Source organism: Stomoxys calcitrans, chromosome 2, assembly GCF_963082655.1.
Source record: "Stomoxys calcitrans chromosome 2, idStoCalc2.1, whole genome shotgun sequence".
NCBI lineage: Eukaryota > Metazoa > Arthropoda > Insecta > Diptera > Muscidae > Stomoxys > Stomoxys calcitrans.
Window position 1 is genome coordinate 12340228 of NC_081553.1, and position 20081 is coordinate 12360308.

The 20081-nt window shown below is 41.3% G+C and overlaps 2 protein-coding genes across 2 annotated transcripts in view; one reads left to right on the forward strand and one right to left on the reverse strand.

Annotated features, from left to right (window-relative positions):
* The first annotated feature begins 1789 nt into the window (after positions 1-1789).
* On the forward strand, positions 1790-6294 carry LOC106080635 (mite allergen Der p 3). The gene is made up of 6 exons (XM_059362764.1): positions 1790-1919; positions 1993-2140; positions 4138-4242; positions 5563-5687; positions 5768-5952; positions 6028-6294. Exons 1-6 carry the CDS (start codon positions 1805-1807, stop codon positions 6184-6186), a joined length of 837 nt encoding a protein of 278 aa, XP_059218747.1. The 5' UTR covers positions 1790-1804; the 3' UTR covers positions 6187-6294.
* Positions 6050-20081, reverse strand: part of LOC106080634 (organic cation transporter protein) — a 34804-nt gene continuing 20772 nt past the window's right edge. The window contains exons 3-9 of the mRNA XM_013242049.2: positions 18773-18927; positions 18531-18702; positions 18331-18472; positions 8670-8817; positions 8427-8609; positions 6746-6930; positions 6050-6682 (exon numbers count right to left, since the gene is read on the reverse strand). Of these exons, the coding sequence (XP_013097503.1) occupies positions 6506-6682; positions 6746-6930; positions 8427-8609; positions 8670-8817; positions 18331-18472; positions 18531-18702; positions 18773-18927 (1162 nt within the window). The 3' untranslated portion in view covers positions 6050-6505. The remainder of the gene's footprint in view (positions 6683-6745; positions 6931-8426; positions 8610-8669; positions 8818-18330; positions 18473-18530; positions 18703-18772; positions 18928-20081) is intronic.

The following is a 20081-nucleotide window of genomic DNA, read 5'->3' on the forward strand; positions in this document are numbered from 1 at the left end:
TTAGAATTTTCACAGTTATAAGTTAAATAAGCACAACTTTACAAAAGCCTTTGTCAGCATCCTCCACTTTTATCCAAATATTGTTGTTGTAATTGTGTGTGGCTGTGTGTCGAATGTTGGCAAAGTTATAGGGATATTAAAAATATGACGTTAAGTGTGGTGAATAATTTTTGAGTAGCCCAGAGGCTAGCATGGCGAAACTATTTTAGGTGGTCTGATTTGTACAACTACCACAAATCATATGGTGCAATACGCCATTTTGCATCAAGCTGATCGACGATTTGTCAACACACACAAAGTAATTTGTGTGTGTGTGTGCGTGCATGAGCAGAGAAAGAAGATGAGAACAAAGGGAACGCAAACAAAAATCTGTCATCTTAATACCGTCAAACCTGGACGGCTGTTAACAGCCGTTTGCGTGAGACCACCTTGTTAAATCCGCCTTAAGGGGCTAGTAAGATTATTGACAGCACGGCAAATTTTGACGTTTCATTGAGCGAAGTCCCATGTCAGTAATTGGAAATTCATTTGCGTTTTGGTAACCAACTTGCGTGCGGCATAACTTACCCGCCTACACTGTGGGCATACGTCACTAAATTTAAACGACTTATTTGGCATAAAATAAGTAAAATTATTGTTTATTATCATTGCCAACGGTAACAACAAAGAGAATGCAAATCGTACATCTTAATACCGTCAAACCTTGTCGGCTGTTAACAGCTGTTCGCGTGAGACCACCTTTTAAGTCCGTCTTGAATGCAACTCTACAAATAAATCCCACAAAAGCAACGCACAAAAGTTAAACATTATTAATGGACAAAATATATTCATTTACAGGTAGTGGCAGTTGCCCAATAATAAAATATTGAGTGCACTGTCTGTCAAAATCAGTGATTAGTGCAACACTGATTTTGAGTATTCTACTAGTTCGCGCCACTTTTCGTTGTTTTGTGTATCATGGCTCTTAACTATTGTATAAAACACACACAACCAAAAAAAAGAAAAAATTGTATTCAGCTGTTTACGGTACACTACCTGGTAATTATGTCATGTAAAGGGGAAACAAGTCGTATTGGTCTGAACATAGTACAAGCATGTTTCCATTTGCATACAAAATACCATGGTGAAACAATTAAATGTGGTCTCATTTGTACAACAACCACAAATCATATGGTGCAATCCGCCATCCTGGCATCAAGCTGATCGACGTTTTGCCAACGTACACATAGAAATTTGTGTGCATGTGTGTAAACGTGTGCGTAAATGAGCAGAGAAATACAAGAAAATAGGTAACAACAAAAAGAATACAAACTAAAATCTGACACCGTCAAACCTAGCCGGCTGGTAACAGCTGTTCACGTGAGACCACCTTATTTAATCCGCTTTGACAAAATACTTTCATAAACTCCCAAAAATCTTCCGTTAAACCTACTATTTAAACTTAAAAAAGCCAAATGAACATTCTTCTTCTGATATTCCTGCCAGGATTGGAAACCACGCGTTGAGCGTCATAGGCGGACATGCAAACCTCTGCGCTACGGGGGCTGACATGTCATGTATCTTCAAAATAAGGCCTTTTTTGAGTAGTTTATTGAATTTTGTATTGTTAAGATCCATGATAATGTTTCAGCTCCTAAATTAAATATGTTAGGTAGTTATTCGATCTTTCCGAGTTTTGTTTGAACAGCTTGCTTATATTGTTTAGAATTGCGTTTCCAATTGCTTCCCCCTAAAACCATCTCAGAGAAGAATATTTCGTTGTAGGTATTTTTATTTCTTCACAAAAAGTCTAACGCTTAGAACGATGGTATTTTTACATATTTTAGATATTTTAGTGGTGGTATTCAGTGTTCATCTAACTGCAATACTTTCCACACCCATTGTGGGTGGCCAACCAGTTGTAAGGCAAAATAGTTGGGGTGAATAAAAATCAATTTTTTTTTAACAGTGCAGTTCAAAAGTCATAACAAAAACATTCTTTTTATATCAAAGAAATTTTGAAATATCCCTACATTGCATCATTACAAGAAAAAATCATAACTTCGGATAATTGCCAGGAGTATTATTTTAAGCATTTCTGTGGTGGAACTCTATTAAACCACAACTGGATATTATCAGCAGGACATTGTTTGTGGCACAAGTAAGTGAATTTTATTAGAAATAACAAGCAAAAAAATTACCTTAGTTGAAGAGCACATGTGTTCTTTACGTACAAAATGTACTTCCAAATCGTAGAAAACTAATCGAGGGATCGGTTTATAGGTGATCTATATCAGGTTATGTACCTATTTGGACAATACTATCTTTGCACGTAGTGCGAAATTTCAGATAAAATGGATAAAAATTGGGCTTCTAGAGGGTCAAATCGGGAGATCGGTTTATATGGGAGCTATATCAGATTATTTTACTCTGGACCATATATACCACGAAGGTTGAAAGTCATGAAGAAATGCTGCATGTAAAATTTTAGCAAAATTGTATAGTCATTGGCCACAAATTGAAATTGTAGGACCATTTTATATTTGCAATCCCCACATCCATGACCATGCATTTGTCTGTCGAAGATACGCTAACTGTGAACGTAAACATTCCGTTAAAGAACGGGATAAGTTTATCACATATCAATAAGTGCCAACCGATACACATTTAAACTCAATGATAAGCATGCCATAGTACCTCACAAATGTCAGCAACATTAGGAGGGGAAAACCACCGCTGAAAATTTTTTCTGTTGTTCTCACAAAGAAATTTGTGTGCATGTGTGCGTACATGAGCAGAGAATATGCGAGAAAGAAAATGACGACAAAGAGAATGCAAACAAAAATCTGGCATCTTAATACCGTCAAACTTGGCCGGCCACCTGTTGTAATCACTCTACAGCCTTCAAAAATTTAAATATTGAGTTGAAATTTGGCACGGATACGTCTTTTGACCATATTTGGATATAGCTGCTATATAGACCGATCTGCCAATAAAGGGTCTACTGCCCATAAATGCTTTATTTTTGATCCGATTTCGCTGAAATTTGAAACAGTGAATAGTTTTAAGCTTCCCAATATATGGACCCAAATATGGTTCAGATCGGACTATATTTAGATATAGCTGCCTTACAGACCGATCTGCCGATAAAGTCTGAAGCCCATAAAAGCTCTATTTATTACCCGATTTTACTGAAATTTGAAACAGTTGGTAGTTTTAGGTCTTCCGACATCCGTCCCAAATTTGGTTTGGATCGGACTATATTTTGATATAGCTGCCATACAGACCGATCTCCCGATTAAAGGTCTGAAGCCCATAAAAGCATTTTTTTAACTGATTTCGCTTAAATTTGAAACAATGAATAGTTTTACGCTTCCCAATATAGGACCCAAATATGGTTCAGATCGGACTATATTTAGATATATCTGCCGATAAAAATTCTGAAACCCATAAAATCTCTATTTATTACCCGATTTCGCTGAAATTTGAAACAGTGAGTAGTTTTACGCTTCCCAATATAGGACCCAAATATCGATCAGATCGGACTATATTTAGATATAGCTGCCATACAGACCGATCTCCCGATAAAGGGTCTGAAGCCCATGATCGCTTTATTTTTAAACCGATTTTACTGAAATTTGAAACAGTGACTAGTTTTACGCCTCCCAACATCGGACTCAAATATGGTTAAGATCGGTCTGTGTTTAGATATAGCTGCCATATACATAGACCGATATGCCGGTCTGAAGCTCATAAAAGCTTTATTTATTACCTGATTTTGATGAAATATGAAATACAAAATTCAACAGTGACTTATATTTATTAGACCACTCAGTATCCGTGCCGAATTTGGGTGCATAAGTTATCCAATTTCCACCGGATTGTGACGAAAGGGGGTTTACAGGGTGGTGGGTATCCAAAGTTCGGCCCGGCCGAACTAAATGCCTTTTTACTTGTTTTCTTTTAAAATTCCCATTAGTTACTGTCTGTCTCTCTCAAGCATCTGTTTCTTCCTTATGAAATCAGCTGATTTTAACATACAAGCGAAGAAAAATCGCACATTTTCCGTGACGCAAAGTTAGTGGGACAGGCAGTTAGTCCCTGCTGTCATTTATATAAATTTTCTATTAACATTAAATTTTTTAATTACTTTTCCAGAAAAATCGAAACCGTGTTTGCCATTATCGGTCATGAAAATTTAACTAACATTCTGCCATCTGAACGTTTGCCTGTGGAAAGATTTGAATTTATATCTTTTCAACCGTAAGTTATTACTGTTTTTTTTATTACGTGGTAGCTTTAAAAAAAAGTGAAGTGAGTATGAACATGCATATAATCAGTTGTGGATAATTTAGTCTGTGGTAGCGAGGAAAAGATTTTCATTCATTTACAAGTTCAGTCTTTTACCTTTTCGAAGTGAGTATGATAATGAGTGTCAGAGAGCTCTGCAGTCTGATCTACTTTGTTATAACCTGTCTTTCATTAACGAGATTTGTTAGATGAATTATGGCGCTTTGTATACCCATAAGTAGTGCTTTATACAGTACTCACTAGTTTTGGTATGTATAGCACCATTAGCCTTGCCGAACCAGAAATCCTGATCGAAGTCACCAGTCAAATGCTTAAACAACATGACACATTTGCCTAACATTTTTAATATATAACGTCCCATTGATATGTTTACATATTTCTTGAACACAGTATACTTAAAGGTGTATGCTGTTATAGAGTGCGCCCTTCCAGCTTTTGCATGTTATACTGGTTATTAGTATTGGGTTGCCCAAAAAGTAATTGCGGATTTTTTAAAAGAAAGTAAATGCATTTTTAATAAAACTTAGAATGAACTTTAATCAAATATACTTTTTTACACTTTTTTTTCTAAAGCAAGCTAAAAGTAACAGCTGATAACTGACAGAAGAAAGAATGCAATTACAGAGTCACAAGCTGTGAAAAAATTTGTCAACGCCGACTATATGAAAAATCCGCAATTACTTTTTGGGCAACCCAATAGGTTGCTGAGAATTGCACAGCAGACATTTCGGTTCATAATCGAAAAATTTTTTCGATTTGGCTTAAACCCTCGAAAAATTTGCATTGTTACTGGACGTCGTTCGCGTACTTTATTTGCCAGCAGAAAATAACGGGAGAGTGCGTGAAAGCGAGATTTTGACTTCTTGAGCCTCTAGAGTGCGCAATTCTCATCCAATTTGTCACAAATTTTGTACAACGGCTTCTCCGATGACCTTCAACGTGTGCAATATGGTCAGAATCGATCTATAGCTTGATACAGCTCCCTTATAAACCGATCTACCGATTTTGCTTCTTGCGCCCCGAATCGGACTATAACTTGATATAGCTCGTGCTCTGTCCTTATTCATTATTCTTTGTTTGCCTAAAAAGAGATACTGCGCAAAGAACTCGACAGATGCGACCATGGTGGAGGATATATAAGATTCGGCCCGGCCGTACTTAGCACGCTCTTACTTGTTGTTATTAACCTTAAAGCAGCCTCGGTATAGACTATCCGGGCTGTTCTTAAGTTGTAATTGCCGTAATCTAAAATTATAAATTATTCATTTCTAGCGAAAGTCTGCAGAATGATATCGCATTGGTGCGTTTGAAAGAACCTTACTTTTCGCCTTTCCAGTCGTCAAACAACAATGTCTATGGCAAATTACCTTTGTATGGAATGAAAGCTTACCGAAAAAGTACGTGTTGTATTGATATGTTACAAATAGCACCAAACACGTAGAAACTATTTTACAAAAAAAAAAAAATAATTTTTAAGGTCCCTGTAAAATAATAGGCTTTGGAGCAAAGCATCATGCCGGCCAGTCGCAAGAGAATCTCGAAGAGGGTGAAGTTTATGTGATAAGTAATAAAAAATGTCGACGCTTATTGGGCTACGTTTGGGCTCCGCAAAGAGGCGGCAATACCGTCTGTGCTTTGGGCCATGGTCAGGATACTTGTCAGGTGAGTTAGACTTCGAATTGCAAAATATTTCGTTAAGCTGTCTTTCAATCACTCTTTTGCTGCACAAATTTAAAGGGAGATTCTGGTGGACCACTGATTTGTAATTACGATGATGTGGAATATATTTATGGCATAGTTTCACATGGTCTAACATGTGGTCTTAAGGGTATACCCAGTGTTTATACAGTCACCGGGCCTTACATGGAGTGGATAAGTCTAGTGATAGATGATTAACAGGTGCTTAATATTGCAATGATTTGTAATACAAATAGAAAAACACATGCTTACTTAACCCATGTGATGATAGTTGATATTAAATAAATGTTATTCTACTTAAATGAACTGGTAATTGTTTAAATCTAAATGCATTTGTACAACTAATCATAAATATTAATTGTATATGTATATATATTTACTATATAAATGTAGGTTATTGGAATTTTTAGGCGAAAATTCCATAAATCTTAAATTAGCAGCAAATATAAAGTAAAAAATTTAAGCTAAAAGTACTAGACAATAATACAGACGCACACAAGACACGAATCATTCGAAATTATTTAATTTTAGTTGGCTCCTCACTTTCGTTGTTTGAAGAAGTTTCAGATGGCACCTCCTCAACGCGATCTGTCAGCTTGCCAGTGCCAGTTTCCGGTAAGAGAAGGGTTAAGAGAGACGCTACCAAAAGAACGACACCACATATTGTTGTTGGTATATACCATCCTAGGGGACCCTGCAGAGAAAATGAAAAAGTTAACCTTAATCTTAACAAGGTGTGTAAGTGATGTATTCCAACCAAAAAATCTACAGCATATGGGGCGGAAATAGATCCAACATGGGCCCACGTTGAACACGTGCCCAAAGCAGTTCCACGAATTTCTGTAGGAAATAGTTCAGCAGCATACAGGGTGACCACAGCGTATGTAGCTGTTATGCCGAATCGACCGAGCATAGCGAATGCTACAATCCACACAGTGCTTTCTGTAAAAACAATAAAATCACAAATGTCTAAGTGGTAGTGGTAAGTAGTGGTTAAAAATTTTTTATTCAAGAAATTTAAGAGGGTTTTCTATTATCTCGGATCTTTTCTTTGAGAAAAAAAACAAGCAAAAAGGCGTTAAGTTCGGCCGGGCCAAACTTTGGATACCCACCACCTCGCGTTCGCCAAAATCCGTTAAAAAATGCATACCTTATGCCCCATAGCGGCTATATTGAAATATGTTTCGATTTGTACCAAATACCAATAACTACAAGTCATTGCTCAATATTGTGTATAACAAAATTTTGGTCTTTTTAGTACCTGTATCTAAACCGATCTGAACCATATGCGACACGAATGTCGAAAAGCCTTACATAAGTCACTGTGTCCAATTTCAGTGAAATCTGATTACAAATGCGCCTTTTATGGGGCTAAAACTTTAAATTGAGATATAGGTCTATATGGCAGCTCTATTCAAATCTGAACCGATTTCGACCAAGTTGCAGAAAAATTTCGAAGAGTCTAAAACAACACACTGTCCCAAATTTCGGCGAAATCGGACAATAAATGACCCTTTTATGGCCCCAAAACCTTAAAACGGGAGATCAGTCCATATGACAGTTATCCAAATCTTGATTGATCTAGGCCAAATTGGCGAAATATGTCGAGGTACTTAATTTAACTCACTGTCCCAAATTTCAGCGAAATCGGACAATGAATGCGCCTTTTCTGGGCCCAAGACCTTTAATGGAGAGATCAGTCTATATGGCAGCTATATCCAAATCTTGATCGATCTAGGCCACATTGCAGAAGTAAATGAGCTTTTTATGGGCCTAAGACCCTAAATCGGGGGATCGGTCTATATGACAGCTATATCCAAATCTGAACCGATCTAGGCCACATTGCAGAAGTATATTTAGGAGCTGAACTTAACTCACTGTCCCAAATTTCGGCGACATCGGACAATAAATGCTTTTATGGGTCCAAAACCTTAAATCGATAGATCGGTCTATATGGCAGTTATATTCAAATCTGGACCGATCTGGCCCAAATTGAACAAAAATTTCGAAGGCCCTAACACAATTCACTGTCCCAAATTCACTGTCCCAAAAATCGGACAATAAATGCGCCTTTTATGGGCCTAAGACCCTAAATCGAGGGATCGGTCTATATATGACAGCTATATCCAAATCTAAACTGGTCTAGGTCAAATTAAAAAGGAAGTCGAGTGGCAAAATCGGATAATAAATGTGACTTTTATGGGCCTAAGACCCTAAATCGGCGGATCGGTCTATATGGGGGCTATATCAAGATATAGTCCGATATAGCCCATCTTCGAACTTAATCTGCTTATGGACAAAAAAAAAAGAATCTGTGCAAAGTTTCAGCTCAATATCTCTATTTTTAAAGACTGTAGCGTGATTTCAACAGACAGACGGACGGACATGGCTAGATCGTCTTGAATTCTTACGCTGATCAATAATATATATAATATTACCTTGAGGCACAACCATAACCATTATTAAGGCACATCCGGTAAAGGCGAATAGAGTCATAGTTGCAACTCTGCGACCGGTGAAGCGCAACATAAGGACTGGCAGCAATAACGAGGGCAAATCCACAAATCCAGTTATTATGACGTACAAGTAACGGCTTACAGCTAAATTCGAGGCATTTAAGGCTAAAACAAATGGGACACGTTAGTCAATGTGGCGTTTAGTTATCATATTCAATTTCTTACCAGTAACATAATATGTTAGAGAAGAGGCACAAAACATAAAATACGATATAAACACTAATTTACGTATCTTAGAGGTGGCAAATAGTTCCACAATGTGCTTCAAAGCGCCGTCTCTTATTTGTGCCCCTTTGGTTATCGTTGGTTCTTCCTGCAATAGAAAGTTTGGAACTAAATACGAGTTGAACAGTAACCTCTACAAAAATCAATGATAATAGCAAGCACAGTCTGCCGACTTTTCGTAATTAATATTGCTGCAATAGTTCTGCTGTTGTAGCAAAAGGTTTGCAATTTCAGAATAGCAGGGTGGCTGCTGAAAAGTCAAATTAAGAAACAGGGGAAACTTTTTACGTATCAATGAGGCCTGTCCGATTTAAGTTCAAGCTCAATGATAAGGGCCTCCTTTTAATAGCCGAGTCCGAACGGCGTGCCGCAGTGCGAGAGCTCTTTGGGGAGAAGTTTTTACGTCCATCGTAAGTTCCATATAATTGAATATTTGAAGATTATTTCATGCAAATGTTGACCGTGACTGCGTCTTAAATGTTCCATCCGCTTAGTCCAATTTTGGCATACTCTTTCCAACATTTCGGCCGGTATCTCACGAAAAAATGCTTCAATGTTGTCTTCCAATGCCTTCCAAAATTTAAGATCAAACTTCCATTTAAGATAAAAATTCCCTTATATAAATTAAAAAATTTCCAGCGGTAAAGTTCAGGACTAACAAGTAAGAAGGCGTTAAGTTCGGCCGGGCCGAACTTTGGATACCTACCACCTCGGGTATATATGTAAACCACCTTTCATCAAAATCCGGTGAAAATTGCATACCTTATGTCCCACAGCAGTTATATCGAAATATGTTCCGATTTGGAAAAATGTCGAAGAGCCTAACACAACTCACTGTCCCAAATTTGGGTAGACAGATTTCACTGGGCCCAAAACCTTGAATCGAGAGATCGGTATATATGACAGCTATATTCAAATCTGGACCGATCTGGGCCAAATTGAAGAAGGACGGCGAAGAGCTTAACACAACTCACTGTCTCAAATTTCAGAGACATCGGACAGTAAATAAAAATGGCCCCAAAACCTAAAGCCGAGAGATCGGTATATATGGCAGCTATATCCTAATCGTTACCGATCTGTGCCATATTGCAGAAGTATGTCAAGGGGCTAAACTTCACTTATTGTCCCAAAATTCCGGCGACAACGGACAATAAATGCGCCTTTTATGGCCCCAAAACCTTAAATCAAGAGATCGGTCTATATGGCAGCTATATCCAAATCTGAACCGATCAGGGCCACATTAAAGAAAGATGTGAAAGGGCCTAAGAGAACTCACTGTCCCAAATTTCACCAAAATCGAATAATATATGGCCTAAAATACTAAATCGGAGGATCGGTCTATATGGCAACCATATCCAAATCTAGACCGATCTGTGCCAAATTGACGAAGGATGTCGAAGGGCCTAGCAAAACTCACTGTCCCAAATTTCAGCAAATCGGAGAAAAAATGTGGCTTTTATAGGCCTAAGACCCTAAATCGGAAGATCGGTCTATATGACAGCCATATCCAAATCTGGAGCGATCTGGGTCAAATTGACGAAGGATGTCGAAGGGCCTAACACAACTCAATGTCCTAAATTTCAGCAAAATCGGATAATAAATGTGGCTTTTATGGGTCTAAGACCCTAAATCGGCGGATCGGTCTATATGGGGGCTATATTAAGATATAGTCCAATATAGCCCACCTTCGAACTTAACCTGCTTATGGACAAAGAAAGAACCTGTGCAAAGTTCCAGCTCAATATCTTTATTTTTAAAGACTGTATCGTGATTTCAACAGACAGACGGGCGGACATGTCTAGATCGTCTTAGATTTTTACGCTGATCAAGAATATATATACTTTATAGGGTCGGAAATGGATACTTCGATGTGTTACAAATGGTATATGTGTTAGACATCCTTGTCTAGTATGATTGAGATCGGAACATAATTTGACAAAGCTTTCATATAGAACGATTACAGCTAGGTGCTTGAAATACTTCTTATTAGTGCAGGTTGGTTGGGATTGCTTATGGGCCATATCGCTCCATCTTTTAATATAGCTGCCATATAAACCGATCGCCCGATTATACACCTTGAGCCTGTAGAGGGCGCAGTTCGGGTCTGATAAGGCTGAAATTTTGCACAACGACTTCTCCTATAACCAACAACCTACGTGCCAATCTATTTCCGGTTTATAACCTGATAAAGCTGCCATATAAACCGATCTCCTGATTTTACTTCTTGAGCTCCTATATGGCTACCGTAAAATTTTGCACAATGACTTCTGCTCAGTTAAACCAAGTATGGCCTGAATCCTTTCATAACCTGGTATAGCTCCAATAAGGCTAATCTACTGGCTGAAATGTTTGCAGGAAATTCTTCCTTGCCGTTTAGCAATCAACCACTCCCCGTGATTGATAGTGTACTTAGTTCGATGCCTCAGATATTCTTTCTCCGGGCCTGGACGGTATACACTTGTTCTTTGTAAGTGTTCTTCGACGCTTGCTCGTCCACTACGTAACCTTTTCAACCTTACTTACCGTGCGGGTGTTTTCCCAACGCGTTGTAAGGTTGCGAACGTTCAGCCCATCCCCAAGAAAAGTGGGGCGAAAAGCCTGAGAATTACCGGCCAATTGCGATATGATCCGCGCTCTCCAAGGTTATGGAGACTATGGTTAACCATCATCTTGTCAGATACTTAGAGTCCAATGGCCTTCTTAGCGACAGACAGTATGGGTTCCGCAGAAATCGCTCTACGGGAAACCTAATAGCATTTTTGTCGGAACGATGGAGTCGCTCTATCCACCAGTTTGGTGAGAGTAAGGTCGTGGCTCTGGATATGGCACTATACGAGTTGTTGTAGATGGGTTCTCATCAGATGAGTATACATTGACCGCAGGTGTGCCACAAGGATCTGTCCTTTCCCCTTCCCTATTTCTTATTTTCATTGACGATCTATTAGGTCAGACTTCCAATCCAGGCTACTCATTTGGCGATGACAGTAGTCTGTGTCATTCATATTCATTCTACCATAGGCCCAGTCCTCAAGAAATTGTGGACAGGAGGCGCATTATGGATGAGACGTTCACCCAGGATTTGTTGGCCATTTCCGAGTTGGGTAGAATGAACAGAGTACAGAAGACGCAGTGCTGTTTCTTGTCTCACAAGCTATTCACTGACCCACTTCAATCGTCGATATCTATCGACGATATAGATATTGAGTAGTCAGATGCTCTTGATGTTCTGGGCATGAAGATACAATGTGATGTCCGTTGGTCAAAACGCGTATTCGAAGTGTCGAAAGAAGCATTCAAATATTTGGGTTTTCTTAAGCGGTGCAAGAAATATTTCACCTCTTCTGATCTTTTCAATATCTATACTACCTACATCAGGCCGAGGATGGAATATAACTCCCATACATGGACAGAAGCTCCAAAATCATCCTTGGAGCTACTTGACCGGGTTCAACGGAGAGCGATGGTGTTGATGGGGGACAGTAGGGTTTCCAACTCTATTGCTTCCCTTGAACATCGTCGAAATGTGGGTAGCGTTGTAATGCTCTATCGTTATTTAAATGACGTGTGTTTCAGGGATATTCGTCTTCTTATCCCTGACGTTAGGATGTTCACCAGGAATACAAGACTTGCCAGGAACTCACACCCGTTTGTAATCGATTGGCCAGTCGATCGGACTATGCATTACCGAGAAAATTCGTTTTTGGCCCGAACCATTCGTATGTGGCATCGGCCTCCAGCTATTATCTTTCCCACCGACATTGACGTTCAGAAATTTAAGACTAATATCAATAAACACTACACCCTCTTTCCTCCCTTAGTGCTTATTGACATTGTCAAAGTGGTTGGGAAAAACATTAGCCGGAAGTCGATTCCACATACGAACAGTTAGGGCGAAATAAGAATTCTCTCTATAATGCATTGTGCGGTCCACTGGTCAATCAATTACAAACGGGTGTGAGTTCCTGGAATGTCCAGAATGCCTGATATACATCCTTACATCAGGAATAAGAAGACGAATATCAGACGAACACACACCAGGAAAGTATAGATAGAACAACGCCAAACAAACTACATTGCGACGATGATGAAGGGAGGCAATAGAGTTGGATACCCCACTGTCTCCAATCAACGCCATCGCTCTCCTCTGTACACGATCCAGTAGCTTCAGGCATGATTTTGAAGCTTCAGCTCATACATGTGAGTTGTACTCCATTTTCGGCCTTAGGAAATTATCCAATGGGAGGATCGGAAGGGGTAATCCCTCATGCGTTGTGGCTACTGATGAAAGAAGACAGATCGGTCTGTATAACTTCCCCTTGCTTGTGTCCTATCCAGGTTTCAGTAGCAGCATCGCACAGGACTGTTGTAAGGTACTCGACTCCAGGCAGATCAATATTCTTCAGCGTCTGTGTAGAGATTCCGTCTGGGACCAGCGCGTTGCGCGACTTGGTGCCGCGGATGACATTCGCAGCTTCGTGCAATGTAAATTGTGATGACTGTCCAGCGGCAAGAATTCACGGATACTACGAATGTCTCCCCTTCTGCCTTGCGCGACTTGGTGCCGCGGATGACATTCGTAGTTTCGTGCACTGTAAATTGTGTTGGCTGTCCAGCGGTAAGGAAATCAGTGATACTACGAATGGCTCCATTCTAACCTTGTCTCTCTCGGGCCAATAAGTTGACGTTTATCTAAGGAAAATATCTCACAAGTATCGCCAGCATTTTTTATTTAAAATCAATTGTTTTCTTAAGCAACCAAATAAAAAACCAACCAAAACAAAGATCAGTTGTTGTTCTGCAAATTTTTACTAAAAGTCGTTCGCGTACTTTAGCTTTCAAATTTTTTAAAGAGAATAAAATGGCTGTTACTCTTCTGCAAATGTTTACTGGAAAAGTACGCGAAGAGTCCTATTATGTGCTCACGAAAAGGGCATCAATCAACTCTGCTTCAATGATGTTGCCTTTGTTGTTGTTGTTGTTGTTGTAGCAGTTTATTGTGTACTATCTTTCGTCTGCTTGATTCTGTTGAGTGTCAAGACCCAGGAACTCCGCGACTAAGATGGGGTGCGTCCACAGGGATCTGGGTCTGAGTCGAGTGGGTCTGGCCGGGCAGTTAAACAGGTGACGTGTATCGTGCGGTCCCTGGTTACAGTCGGGACATACATCTTGCACGTCGGCATCAATCCTAGCTCTGTGAGAATTGAGGCGGCTGCATCTGCCGGAACGTAATTGAGCCAGAATCACTCTGGTTTGCCGGGGGAGGTCGATTTCTTCGGGTGCAATGGGTGGCGGTCGTTCTCCAAGGACTACATTCACCCGGTAGCCAGTTAACGCGCCTGCTACCGTGTCTGCATGAATGTTGTTCAGACCCGCTTGATATGACGCTTGATCTAGAGGTTCCCTCTTGTAGCGCTGGACCTCACGCTCTAGATCATGTAGATCTACCTTAAGGCTTCTGGGCGGTGGGTATCTATCCACAAGATGATGATTTGGATGATTTCTGCGATAACAGCCCAAAAGGTATTGCTTAGACAGCATGTAGTTATGTCTTCGCACTGGTAGGATCTTTGTCTCCTGGTGGAGGTGGTCCACATGAGAACTAAGGAGGCAGCCCGTCGCAGTTCGGAGGGCGGCATTCTGACAGATCTGAATATTATTCCACTGCGTGTCACAAAGCTGACGTGACCACACGGGCGCTGCATAACTTACCACAGACCGGCCAATTGCTTTGTACGTGGTCAACAAGGTTTCTTTGTCTGCACCCCAAGTGCTGCCAGCGAGTGACTTGAGGACCTTGTTTCTACTTTTGACTTTATTGCAGATTGCTGTGGCATGTGGGGAGAAAGTGTAGGAGCTGTCAAATGTGACGCCAAGTATTTTGGGACACTTGATGGTCGGAATCAATTCTCCATCGACCATCACAGTCAGCTCAGAATTCACCTCACGCGTATTTGTAGTGAACAGTGTGGCTGAAGATTTGGTGGCGGATATCTTCAGATTTATTGCAGCGAAATATGAGGCAAGCTCGTTGAGGTAGACGTTCAACCTATCGCAGATGTCATCAATGGGGGGGGGGGGGGGCCTGATGCCAAGATCGTACAGTCGTCCGCATATGATACGATCTCTATGCCGTCTGGAGGAGGTGGGATGGAGGATAGGTAGAGGTTAAACAGAGCCGGAGATATCACCCCGCCTTGGGGAACTCCCTGTTTCACTCTACGGTGTTTTGACTTCTTATCCCTAAATTCCACAAATGACTGGCGGCCACACAGATAATTCGCGACCCAACGTTTAAGGCCTGGCTGGAGGGACGTGTTGGCGATGTCCTCAAATAATTTGGCATGGCTGACCGTGTCGAATGCCTTCGATAGGTCCAATGCCACGAGGACCGTCCTATCACATGGCCTGGGTTGATTGAAGCCACGGCAAATGTGTGTGGTGATGGCATGCAAAGCTGTTGTTGTGCTGTGCAGTCTCCGAAATCCGTGTTGATGCTCGGCGAATGGAAATTCTCCTACGAGGCTCGGGAGGAGTAATGCCTCAAGCGTCTTAGCCACTGGTGAGAGAAGGGAGATCGGTCTGTACGACTCCCCCAAACTCGGGTCTTTACCAGGCTTCAGTAGCGGGATCACTCTGCCCATTTTCCAGACATCGGGAACTATAAGAGTGTTCAATGACAGGTTAAGGACAGTGGTAAGGTACTCAACTCCAGGTAAATCCAGATTCTTCAGCATCAATGTAGAGATTCCGTCGGGGCCCAACGCCTTGGAAGATTTTGCGCCACGGATGACATTCGTAACTTCGCCCACGGTAAATTGTGATGGCTGTTCATCGGCTCGGAGACCACGAATACGGCGAATGGCTCTCCTCCTTGCCCTGTCTCTCTCGGGATGCACGATAAATTGACGGTTGAACAACCTGGCGCATCTCTTCGGATCAGTCACGGTTAACTCGCCAAAAGTGACTGAGGTCCTGTCGTCCCGTCTACCGGGGTTCGAGAGAGACTTAACAGTGGCCCACAATTTGCCTGCACCGGTGCCTAAGTTACATTGCTCCAAGTGTTCCAGCCACAAATTCCGCTTATGTTCGTTGACTACCCTGTTTATTTCCAGATTCAGCTCGCTGATTCTGGGGTTAGCGGGGTCCATAGCACGAATCCCATCACGCTCGTCTGCGAGTACCACTGCTTGCGCCGGGAAATTGGGTCGCACTTGCGGTATTCGACCGGCTGGTATAAAGCGAGCGGCTGCTGCGTTGATGATGTCTCGGAATTTCCTCTCGGCCACAAGCACATCAGAGGGGGGTGGCAGTTCATTGAAGCGGCGATTGGTATACTCTCTGAAGCCAGTCCAATTGGCCTTCTTGTAGTTGATGAACGTTCGGCGCTCAGAGGTTATGAAGTCGGGTGGTCGGTCGATGGTGAGGATTATGGGGAGGTGGTCTGACCCCAAAGAGATGACGGCTTGCCAGGATACGTCACTCAGGAGATCAGGGGATGCGATTGAGATGTCTGGCGAGCTGCTGCACCTCCTCGTAATCCTAGTGGGGGCATCCTCATTCACCGTGCAAAACGTGGAGCTATCTATCTGCTCTGCCAAAGCTATGCCACGCTGGTCGTTGCCTAGGGGAGAATGCCATGACGAGTGATGTGCATTGAAATCCCCCAGAACCAGACGACTATGGCCAGATAGCAACCCACTTATGTCGGGGCTGTAGTCCTGGCCATTAATCGGGACACAGCTGCCAACCGGCGGTATATACACGTTGTATATCTCTATCTCGGCAGTACCAGACCTGACTGCTACCCCCATACATTCCATGTATGGGTCACTAGCGTCAAGCGCAGGCGAGATAGGTCTATACTGCACGGAATGGTGTATAACGAAGGCCAATCCCCCACCTCCATTCCTTGAGCGATCCTTACGTAGCACATTGTAGCCGTGACAACTGTGCAAGCTGCAGGTGTTAGTCAGCTTTGTCTCCTGGATCGCTGCGACCGATATGCTCTTCCGACTCATAAAATCTACAATCTCATCAATCTTGCCTCGCAGTCCATTGCAGTTTAACTGCAGGAACGATACATTTCCCGACACTGGCCTGGCAATAGTAGGTGCTGTCTTTGCATAAATTGCCGTACGGGAGAGGTCGGGGGGGTCACATAGTCCGACGACGAGGACGCCGAAGGCGACGACGGCGACGCTTGTGACCCACTGCTGGCTATGTTCGCACAGCACCTAGCGACATAGCCAGTATGACTATACTCCCGTAGCGAAGTTAGGCCAGAGCAAGAACGGAAATGTACCCACTCCAAGCACCTGTTACACCTCACCGACACTGACCGATGATGAAGGCGGTTCTGGCAAACGGAACAGAACCAGGGTCCGGGGTTCTTTTCAATCCCGGCACGGACCAAAAGCATACGGAGAAGGCACTCCGGGATGTGCCTCTCCCATGACGAAAAAAGACGAACACGCACACTGAGGCGGCAGCCCTTGCCGATGAAGATTCCATCGGGTCAATCCGGTGCGTACAACCGGCTGCCATGGGATTGCTGTTGCCTTTGTTGGTTGTTGTTGTTTGTCTTTTCCTTGGGCTTCTGGCGCTGTATAAAGTCCGTTGGATTTCGCAATCATTTATAAGGCATTTTCGCGGCGAATGAAGTCAGTACTTGGCCTTATAGCTCAAATTCTTCCGTTTGGGAGAACTAAATACGTAAATCACTTTTATTTCAACAAACTTTTTTCATGTACTGAGTAATTAATTTAGTTGGTTGTGTTATGACCTATAAGTACTCATGCTTATTATCTGTTCTGGTCAGCACTTTTCAAAAAAAAAAAGAAAAAAAAAAATAGTTTCCCGGACATTTTGTCATAATTATGTCTTATTGTATTAGTAATTTAATTTGCGATGTATGCCACGGTCCCAAAAAAAAAACACAAGTAAAAGCGTGCTAAGTTCAGCCGGGCCGAATCTTATATACCCTCCACCATGGATCGCATTTGTCGAGTTCTTTCCCGGTATCTCCTTTTAGACAAACAAAGGATAAAAGAAAAGAAATTTCAGCCAAATCGGATGGAAATTGCGCCCTCTAGAGGCTCAAGAAGTCAAGACCCCAGATCGATTTATATGACAGCTATAGCAGGTTATGGGTCGATTTAAACCATAATTGGCACAGTGGTTGAAAATTATAACAAAACACCTCATGCAAAATTTCAGCCAAACCGGTGTGGCCCATTTACAATCACAACCGACCTACATTAGACTACTCTTAGACGTATATTTCGAAGAGTTACAAACAGAATGACGAAATTAGTATACCCCCATCCAATGGTGGAGGGTATAAAAATAGCACAAATTAATTATTTAGGCGATCAACGAACCTTGATAGCCATCTAAGCTAAATAATGTGCTTCAAATGACACAATACTGGTTTTAGCGGGTCTGTGTGATCAAACGACAGCATCATATAGATTAAATATTTCTAAATTTAAATAAGCTTTAGAATAATTACGTTGCAGCAATTTCGTACGCTCTTACTTTTCGTTTTCAATGAAATTTGAATTATAATAAAAGTTGCCCAAAAAATGGAAACGAATCTTACGATTTTCTTATCAGCTACAATGCTCGATTGTTCAATGGCGGGCTTGACAATTTCATAATGGCTTGGTTTTTTGAATAAAATTTTGTAGGCGCGTTCAAAGCGTTTTTGCGTTATTAGCCAACGTGGTGATTCATTCATGATGCTGAAATACGGAGATAATTTAAATTTTTGTCAGAAAATATTAAAAAGGTTTTACTTACTAGCAATTTAGCAACAATAACATAGCGGGCACGGTTAAAGCTAATTGCAAATATCTCCAATTGTCATCGAGCAGATAGGCAAAAATAGCCAAAAGTATCATGCCTATGGGATAAGCTCCAGAAAATATTAAAGACATCCAAGAGCGATGTTTTAGGCAAATATTTTCCATTACTACATTTGAACAAGAATAGATAAAAAAAATTATAGCTGTTTAATAATATTTTGAAATTTTAATACTAACACATGGCATACGCAGCATAAAATAGTCCTGACGAGGCAGCACCCAAGCCAAAACGACCTATCAGGAACAATGAATACCAAGGAGAGAATGTACAAAATATGCTGGAAATCATGAAAAAAGCTGCACCCAAAGTAAATGAGGTTTTGCGACCAAATCTAAAAAAAACAACAAAAAAACAAACAAAAAAAACAAAAAAATTTAATGTAAATGTAGGAAATCTAGTTTACCAGTCACACCTATCGAGTGCGACTATCCAGTTTTTCGTAATTCTTTGTGTACCGTATAGTTTTACTGATCGCCTTTCTCTTCTCGTCGCTGTTCGGATTTTCCAACAGGTTACTTGCTGATCCATCGTACACGTACGTATCTTGTCTTAATTTGGACAAGGGCTTCGTACTCTTAAAGTTACGAATCTCCACACAGAATCCTTGCCGATTCACGTGTTCATTTCTTGCCCATGTTCTTAAATTACATCGCGTTAACAGGAGGTGCTTTGCGTTCTCTATGTTTAACGACGGCAGACCATTGGTCGTTTCTAACAGAGCCGCCTTTTCATCCATTTTAACCCACTAAGGCTTGGAAACCTAATAAAGCGGATTCTACCACATGGAGGCCACCGCAGCGCAGAGGTTAGCAGGTCCGCCTATGATGCTGAACACCTGGGTTCGAATCCTGGCGAGACCATCAGAAAAAAATTTTCAGCGGTGGTTTTCCCCTCCTAATGCTGGCAACATTTGTGAGGTACTATGCCAAGTAAAGCTTCTCTCCAAAGAGGTGTCGCATTGCGGCACGCCGTTCGAACTCGGCTATAAAAAGGAGACCCCTTATCATTGAGCCTAAACTTGAATCGGACTGCACTCATTGATATGTGAGAAGTTTGCCTCTGTTCCTTAGTGGAATGTTCATGGGCAAAATTAACAAATTTACATTTTTTACCACATGGAGACATTAGCGTAACTAGCATCTTTCTGAGGGAAGAAAACCTATTGAAATGTTATGAAAGAAACAAATTTTTTTCGTGAACTACGTGGCTTTTGAAGTTCCCCTCCATTTCCCCAATGAACCCTCAGAATCCTTCCTATGTTAATGTTTGTAACATAAGCTTTACTTTACTTTAATTCGCTATGACAGAATATTTGTTCCACTAGCCGAACGTATCCGATATCGATCAGCTTTTCAATGTCCAGCTTCCGTGCAGTATCACATCGTACTTTCCTCGCCATGTTCAAACGGGTGCGAACCTTTGCTGCAACAAGGTAATGATCCGAATCCATTTTCGCTCCTCGGATCGATCGTACATCTAACACGC